Genomic DNA, 9,663 nt, shown 5'->3' on the forward strand with positions numbered 1-9,663 from the left:
AGAGTAGGTCCAGCAGAGGTAGTCAGTCTGAGGGGTAAGTCTCCGGCAGGCGTGAATCTAGCCAGAACTGGCCCGAGTGTATTTTGCTATCTGGGTGGTTCGGCGTGTATCAGCAAACTAATAAAGCCTGAAAAAAGCCCTGACCTTAGCGAATAAACAGTGTTCCACCAGGATCATGTATGTCAGAAACTGTAGTTTACTGCTGAACTCATTTTGTCATGGTAAAATAAAACAGAAATCGAATAATAACACTTCAGTCTCCTGCCGAAGCTCAGACGCGCTGCTTTGAGAAACTGTCAATCACAGCTGTCAATCATGATGACACGCCCAGCATTAAATTACTGCTAAAAACAAACTGTTTACAAAAATGAAGATCTGCACCTATTTCAGCACAATAACCAGTGCCTTAATCCACCAGAACCATCTTTCAGGACATTTTATTGCAAGTGTAATAAATTTTTTTATTTGGGCTCAAGTCTCCTTCATTAACACGGAGGAGGCGGGCTTTATGACTTGTACTGCAGCCAGCCCCCAGGGGGCGATCTAACGGCCGAGACCTTCACTCAAACGCAGGCTTGCGGCACACTTGCACATGACACTATATAGTAGATGCTATTAAACATCGCACCTTCAAACATAAACTTTTATTCTTTCACTTTGCATCTACCAACATAAAAAGTTTTCAGTCAACAAAACAAATATAAGTATTCATCTCATCATATCATCGTATTTTGTCAACAAAAAAGCACCTTAAATGTGTCATTTCTCCTTTATCCCAGACTCAAAAAAGTAGTTTGAAAAAGCAGCAAAACAGTTATTTAAAATGTGCTGAAACAACACAATTCTTGAATTTTTTTTTAGGAACAACTTAATTGTTTGATGGTCAATCAACTTAAAATTGCAAAAACCCCTAAGGTAGCTTTAATCAATTTGCGTTGAGACAAGATTGTGTGGAACCAAGCATTTTTTAAAGATCTTCATGCTATCCCTAAACAAATCAATTAAGTTTAATTGAGTTTACAAATGTAAGTAGATTAAACATAAAACAATTAAGTTACCCCCCCCCCCCCCCCCAAAAAAAAAAAAAAACACAAGAATTGTGTTTCAGCTCAATTTAAATAAGTAGTTTGCACGAGCAGCAAACATAATGTGTTGGAGCAAAAGTACACTTATTTTATCATATTCAGGCATGCATTTCCAATCAGCACTTCAATGGCCTTTCTGTCCAGAGGAAAATGTGGAAAAGCTTTATATCTGCATCGTTCCTCACTCCATCGCGATCAATAATGCAGAGGTGCGTCCATTAGCAGACGTGTTGCTGAAACGCATACATTATACACTGAGCTGTAGTCAAAAACAACACCTGAGAATGACTCTGGAAGCATAACTGATCGGTTATTAGCATGTATGTCGGTTCTCGTTTACTTCAGGCACTCTCAATCACGTCACCTGTGGGAGGAAAAACACAATCTTAGCTGGAATTTGACCAAAAAAGCAAAGATGAGGGCTGATTTGTTCGTTTAACATCAAATGCACACAGTTCTCAGCTTCTGATTAAAGCATGTATAATGTTATGTTCTTTATATTTAACAAATTTGACATGCACTCTATTTTATAACACCAGCAGTACTGTGCACAAACACTACTGATTTTATTATTTGATCTTCTTGAGCACTTAATGTAAAGCTGTTTTAATGCTGAAAGTGAGTTTTAGCATTAATAAGTGTTGTGGTCAGTGTAATAGCATTACTTCAGACATTCTCTAATAAAATTGCGTCATTACAGTATTGATGGTAAATGATTCTCTAGTTATAAAAAAGAGGTTTATATTTTAGCATATATGATGCTGCTCCTCATTTACTTCAGGCACTCTCGTACTGCAGACACAATGTCGTCAAAAATCACGTCTCTGTTTTCCTTTGTAACCTGTGGGAGGAAAAACACACCAACTTAGCTGGAATTTTACCAAGGATGAGGGCTGATTGTTGGCTTAACATAAAATGCACACAGTTTAAGTTTTGACTAATGCATTGACATGATGTTTACCACTCTGTTTGACCTCAAAAACATTTGGAAAAGTTGACATTTTCAGATCCCCAAAGTGGTGTCAATGACTGGCATAAAACATTTCCATTGTGTTGCATAAAAGAGTACTAGTCTCTATCAAACTGTGTATTTCAAATATATAATCTTATTTACAATTCAAATGCATTATTTTTAAATTTGGAAATATATATATATATATATATATATATATATATATATATATATATATATATATATATATATATATATATATATATATCTATCTATCTATCTATCTATCTATCTATCTATATATATATATATATATATATATATATATATATATATATATATATATATATATATATATCAGGGGTGGCCAAACTTTTTTTTTTATGAAGGGCCTAAATCCGAGTTTGATGCTTGATTGAGAGCTGTTGGCCCAAAGTAAATATAGCAAACTGTATTACATTAAAGTTGGCATGGGTAATTTCCTAATTTACTTCATAATATTTATAAATAGAAAAAACACTTCATCAGTATTTACGAATGCATTCTAAATTCATTTATTCATTCATTTTCTTGTCGGCTTAGTCCCTTTATTAACCCGGCGAAGCCACAGCTGAATGAACCGTTCATTTATTTAGCACATTTTTATGCAGTGCATGGTCTTTCAGCCGCAACCCATCTCTGGGAAATATCCATACACACATATTCTCACACACACACTCATACATACGGACAATTCAGCCTACCCAAATCACCTGTACTGCATGTCTTTGATCTGTGGGGGAAACCGGAGCACCCGGAGGAAACCCACGCGAACGCAGGGAGAACATGCAAACTCCACACAGAAACACCAACTGAACCGAGGATCAAACCAGCGACCTTCTTGCTGTGGGGTGACAGCACTACCTACTGCGCCACTGCGTCGCCCTGCATTCAAAATTTTTTATGTATATTATTTAAACTTTATTACAATAAAACCATTTAGAAAAACAATTTAAAAAGTCAAAAACAAAGGAATTCAAAGCCGAATACACTAGTCATGCTGAACCTGCCTTTGCCTTGATTTGCACACTGATGTCTTCTGCTTTGTGCCCTATTCGTTAAGTGACAGTATTGTTGTACATTTTTTTAAAAATCTGATTCATGTACAACATTTATTTAAAACATTTCAGTTTGCTTTTTTGTAGCTCAACAAACAAACAAACAAACAAACAAACAAACAAAAAACAAACAAACAAACAAACAAAAAACAAACAAACAAAAAACAAACAAACAAACAAAAGGTTACATTAATATAGGAATGAGGCATTGCTCAACCCTTCCCATAAATTTTCCTTCTGGTGGGCCAAATTAAAGGATACAAAGAAGGAATTCCCTGCCTTTGCACATTCGCCAGATGGACTCGATTTCCAAAATGTTTTTGTTTAGGATAGCTTTAAATGATTTGCTGGTTTAATATTAAGTTGATTGTTTTTTTTTTCCTGCTTGTATTTTTATATGATGTGCTTGTGATCTGCTGTAAGGTGTCCTTGAGTGCTTTGAAAGGTGCCTGTAAATAAAAGTTGTTGTTATTATTATTATTATTATTATTATTACAAAAAGCCAACTTTGGCCCGCGGGCCCTAGTTTTGGCATTTCTGACAATATATCATACAATATTTGGCAAGCCAGACATGTATCACTTTAAACTACTACAAATGTCAATAAAAGTCACTTTTTCCTCATCAGGTCAAAGTCCTATAATTCAATTCAAAAGCAAAAGTGAGAAAAAAACAGATGTAAAACTGTCAATATACAGATATTTTTTACAGTGTGAGTACACTTAAGTCAGTTGAAATTGACAAGTGTGGTTTATTCATCCATTCATTCATTTTAAGCCGCCTTTCTGGGGCCAGGTCCCTAGGTAGGCATACAGGAGGCATCTGAAACAGATGCCCGAGCCACCTCAGCTGACTTCTCTCGAAGTAGAGGGGCAGCGGCTCTACTCCGAGCTCTTCCTGGGTGACAGAGCTCCTCACCCTATCCATAAGAGTGCCCCTTGCCGCCCCTCTAAAGGAAACTCATTTCAACCGCTTGTATCCGAGATCTTTTCCTTTTAGTCACGATCAAAAGCTCATGACCATAGGTGAGAGTAGGAACGTAGAATGTGGTTTATTTATAAACTAATTTCGGGAGAAGCATGTGCTTATGATCAATACAGCTGGCACCTCATTAGCTCCGTAATCTGCCTTGTTAGATGATTCCGGAAGCATTATAAATAACCAGAGTTTTTCACTCCAGTTATCTTCGTCCTGAAGCTTTCCCCCCTTCCACCCCTACTTCCCACCCCTTTTTTTCCAGATAGGGCAACACGGTGACAAAGTGGTTAGCACTCACAGCAAGAACACCACTGGTCCAACCTCCTATCGGGCCGGTTGGTGTTTCTGTGCAGAGTTTCCATGTTCTCCCCGTGTTTGCTTAGGTTACCCTCGGGTTCCCCAGTTTCCTCCCACCATCCAAAAACATTCACCATAGCCAATCGACTAAACCAAATTATCACCCAAGACAACCCTAGTTTACACTTACACAGCGACAAGCAGGGGATTTTTCGAGACCTACCTGAGCTCAAACTCCCCTCTCGCCCTTCTAACAGGGGGAGCCCCGGGCTTGAGGATATTACGAGCTTGGAGCTCTCTCCCGGGACAGCATGCCAATTACGCTATATTAATTAACAGCTAAGTGTGAACTCTTAAATGTTTTAGTTTTTTTCTGGAGTGTCAGCATCTCGGGACCCTTGCTGTCTATGGAGGATAAGACAGCTCCAGGATTACATCTAAAATTTCTTAATATGAGTTCAGAATGGGGACTTCAGAGGGATGAAACAACATGTATTAAAAGAATTTTCCTTTTTAGGGTGAACTAACTAACAAACAATTTAATGTGAGCTGTGTCTGTGTGGAAGGTTTCAGTAATGTAAATGCTGTTTTTACCGTGAATATCTTGACGTCTGCTCTGCTGCGCAGCTCCTCCACCAGCGCCAGTGGTTTTCCTTTAGGAACAGGGATTGTGCCGAGGACTGAGCAGCAGGATTTCTCCAGAATCTGTCTCACGGCTCGGATAAACGGCTGGCTGAACAACTCCATCTTCCCTACCTCGTCCATCACAAACAGCTGCTTTCCACTTCCCTCCTGCATCTGATCCAGAGACAGAAGATCCAGAAACTCAAGTCTGAGCATGAGGTTTGATGTTTAACATGTCTTTATTATTGGAAAAGTTGATTTATTTTTTTATTTAGTCATTATAGTTGACTATAAAAATAATTTATAAAAATAACATATTTACAAAACTGAAATAAAAAATGTACCAAAAGTACAAAAAAAAGTGTAAAAGTTTTTTAAAATATAACAGAAAAAAGCATGATAGTATTTACAATAATAAAGGCAAAAAGGCCAAAAATAAATCTTAAAAAAAAAAATATATATATATATATATATATAGTTTCATATGAATTTGTGAAACTAAAACTATATTTTTTTTCTCAAAAATTGCTCAATTATATCACGCACCGTTTTATTTAAGCTGTTTATATTATCCACCCTTAGACAGTACGTACGTTTCTGAAAAGAGGAAGGGCGAGACTCTCAAAGGACTGGAGATCCACTACATACTGGCCAACTCTGTATTCACGTCCACCAGCGGCAGATCCAGAGCTGAGGTCAAACACACACAGAGAGAGAAAGAGAGGGTGTGTGTTGGTTAGGGATGGACAAGGTAAAATAAAAATATGTGACAACATTGTCAGGTATTTATTTTGACAGCAATATTAGTCATGATGTCCTTTATAAGCATCCGCTGAGAGCAGTGTTGGGCGTATTTGTAACTAGTTACTGTAATTAGATTACTTTTGTGCAGAAAAAGTGAAGGCGTTACTTTTCATTTTCAGATAATGTAATGTAAATTCAGAACTAAATTCAACAGTTCTGGATCAATCAATTAAGAGAAGAAGAGTAATTAAGTAGATTTAACATCCTTGCGAAGCATGCAATGAAACATGAGGGTTCACATTTTTACTACTAAAATTCCATGACTTTTCTAAGACTTTCAAGTAAATTTTCATGACTTTCAGGCCAGCTTCCAGCCTCCACAGCTGAGACTGCAGCTCTGCACAAGACTTTTGGCCAGCGGAGAAATTAAAACGGTCGTGCCGAACTGAGTCTGGTTCTCTCAAGGTTTTTTGTTCTTCACTCTCCTATTGGTGAAGTTTTTTTTCCCTCTCTGCTGTCGCCACTGGCTTGCATGGTTCAGGATCTGAAAAGCTACTCATCGATGAATTTGCTCTTCAGTGTTTGAACTCTCAGTAATGACTTTAAAGCACACTGAACTGAGCTAAACTGAACTGAACTTAAACACTAAAAACTGAACTACCCTGATCCAGTTACTATGACCATTTATGTGAAGCTGCTTTGACACAATCTACATTGTAAAAGCGCTATACACATAAAGCTGAATTGAATTGAATTAATGTTTCATGCAATGTCTACATATGCATGATAAAAAACAATACATGTTAAAATTTATTACAGCATATCATAAAACAAGCAGCAATCTATTCTATTTAGGTTCAGCTTGTATTTATATCTATGTAAAATTAATTTTAGATAATGCTTATGTTACGGGGGGGCAGCTAGTAAGTAAACGCACTCCTCTGATCTCTAAAGGTGCTCTAGCTACAGCCATGGTCTTTAGCCTCCCATGAAGAAGGACTCTAGTTCAAACTCAGCTTGGAGCGGGTCGGGTGGTTTAGGACTGGTAGGGTTACACTTACATCGCACTAATAATGTGAGAGTATGTGATTGGCCAAGGACAGAAAAAAGTAGACAACTAACCTATATTCGAGTATAGAAATCTGTTTTCCAAAACTTTGTGGGTTTTTCTGTTTTTCCAAAACTTTACCAGGCCTGGAAAGTGCCATGTCAAAATTCCATGACTTTTCCAGGTTTTCCATGATCATATGAACCCATAAATATTTGTGATTGCTATGAAATGTCTTGTGTTTTGATGTTTGTTTATAGTTTTTAAAGTGTTACATTTTATAATAAAGCTAAAATGTCATGTTTGGTTCAGATTTAAGACAATCTCAGATTCTATTGTCCATGAGGCATTAAGTCTAATATGTGGTGCATTTAAACATTGATTTTTATTTTTATTTTTAGCATTTAGTCCAGTAATTAAATAACTTGAGTAACTGAGTTACTTTTCAAACATTGTAATTAAAAATGTAATTTAAATACAATAAGGTGATTAGTTATTAGATACTTTTTTCACTGACTGCGGGCGTACTTGCACTATGCTATCATAAATTGTGCCCAGGCCCATTTACCGGATTGTTTGAGAAGTGTGAGTGCTCTGAATCGGGCTCAGGCGTGGTTCAGTTGGCCGGCCCTGGCCCGGTTGGAAGAGGTGTGCCAGAGCGCGGTTCACTGAGTGCACAGTGCGCCTGAGCCCGAAACTGAAGACGAGACGTGACTTTTAAGGGACTGTTTCATACGGATTAAATAATCATTCCTACTGTTTAATGAACGCAAACTGTCGTAGTTTATTAAACCCCTCACTGCACAACAGCTGCACCTTCAGCAAACCTCATAATTCCTGCAGCACGAGGACTTTATAATTGTTTATGAGGGTCAAAAGTGGCTGATCTGTTAGCCGAAATGTTTGAGTGTGTGTCACCGCATCCCAAATGACTAAACCGGCATAGCTAAAGAAATCTCCGCTGTGCTGAGCGAGAGTGCTTACTGAATAACGCATCATCGATGATGTAAGCGTGCCCAGGCCTGAATATAATGTGAGTGTGGGCCGTCGGGGGAGATGGGAGGGGGGGACAAGCGTGCTTTGGACCGGTTCAAGTCAACTGTACACAGTGTAAGTACGCCCTGAGAGACAAAACAAGTCATGTATAAAAAGAGAAACGTATTAATTTTCACATTTTTTATTTTACCTGACCCTGGACAGACGTCCTCGATCTCCGCTGACCGTCACCACATCAAACCCCACTCTCCTGCCGTGCTCGCGCACCTCCTCAGTGTAGAAACCACTGACTGACAGACCCGACAGGGTATCACACACCTTCTTCACCAGAGTGGTCTTACCCACACCTGCAGTATGTAAAACAGGCCCCAATGTTGTTCAAGCTTAAATCGAAATGAAAGACCGTGTAACCGCTAGCGCAGTCAAGATCAGTAGGCAAGCGCAGAACCGTCATTAAAAATATGAGTTTATTTTACCCCAGTATTTTCAATGGAGTTTCTGCGCTTCTCTGCTAATCCTGACTGCGCTAGCGGTCTTTCATCTCATTTAACACTTGAACAACAAAATAAATGCTTAAGTCTATTTAACTGAATGTATTATAATTTCATCACAACATTGATGCTGTAAAAGGAACCTTATGTTATTGAAAACAGTCACATTAAGCTTCACCGGAAGTTCATCATTGGCTGAAAAACACTAGCTGTGCATATAGCCATTAAGAAATATATCAGTTACTTTAATTGTTACACCAAGGACACAAGATTCCCTTAAATATTTACTAGATGATAATAGACTAAAGCCTGTTCATAATCCTGTTCGTACGCAAGATGGAAAATGCTGTGATAATCTAGTATAACACTGGTTGCTTGGGTCAGTGGTCAGGACTGCTGCGCTTAATTTGCATAAGTACTTTGCTAACAAGGGGGCTACGCTTGTTTGTTTTATTGTTCATTATTATATCACTTATATAAGTGTTACATAAATCAGCTTATTATTATTATATATTATTATAATAGTAATACAAAAACATGTTAAACGGATCATGCATGTCATCTCTAGATATTCGCGGTTAAACACATTTCCATGGCAACCGCCACATAGCTAGATTCAGAGCTCGGCGTAGATAAAATGCAGGAGATTTGGGATTGCTTCGTAAATTCAGGATTCATTTTTACCGGGAACTCCAGTCAGAAACACGTGCTTCATCGTGAACAGATTTATCCTGCTGCTTTCGTTTAGGTCAGGATCGCGCATGTAAACATCATGCTGCACAGCTCCACTTCCGGGAGCAGGAATATGACGCAGGCGTAGAGGGACGCAACCAAATGCTATAAATAAACCTTGAATTTAATTTATCCAGTGAAAGGAGTGGTTAAACATTGTTAAAGACATGAATCTACGTGTACTTTTTGTGAATTAGAGGAATCGATTAAACATATATATTGTTTGAATGAACATACACATAAATGTTTTGGTTTGATGTTGAATATCCTATATTTAAAGTTACAAAATTAAAAATTCTGTTTTCTTGTAAAGAATTTTTTTTGATTTACAATAATAATAACAAAACTTTGGAGCATAATTTGTTTATTAATTTAATGATAATATATGGGAAGTACCATATACATAAACAAAAATATTTATTTGTTTAAAATAGATTTTAAGCATTATATTAAAAATAAAAAAAGCTATAAGAATGTATGCAATTTTGGAATCCTTTTCTTATACTTTTTTTTGTAATTTCTATATCCCGTAATTGTTTTTTTTATTTAATTACAAAAATTACTACTGATTTGCTCCTTTGATGTAAAAAAAAATGTAAACATTGTATTCCTCATTTTT

The 9,663-nt window shown here is 37.2% G+C and overlaps 1 protein-coding gene across 1 annotated transcript; it reads right to left on the reverse strand.

The window, feature by feature from the left end:
* Nucleotides 1-625: 625 nt before the first annotated feature.
* On the reverse strand, nt 626-9,036 carry ntpcr (nucleoside-triphosphatase, cancer-related). Its single transcript, NM_001003463.1, is given in 6 exon segments — nt 626-1,449; nt 1,862-1,926; nt 5,004-5,207; nt 5,627-5,723; nt 8,012-8,168; nt 8,997-9,036. Coding segments are annotated over 6 exon segments (558 nt in total). The 5' UTR covers nt 9,028-9,036; the 3' UTR covers nt 626-1,445.
* Between the last annotated feature and the right edge of the window lie 627 nt (nt 9,037-9,663).

This window comes from Danio rerio, chromosome 13, assembly GCF_049306965.1.
Source record: "Danio rerio strain Tuebingen ecotype United States chromosome 13, GRCz12tu, whole genome shotgun sequence".
NCBI classification, from domain to species: Eukaryota; Metazoa; Chordata; class Actinopteri; order Cypriniformes; family Danionidae; genus Danio; species Danio rerio.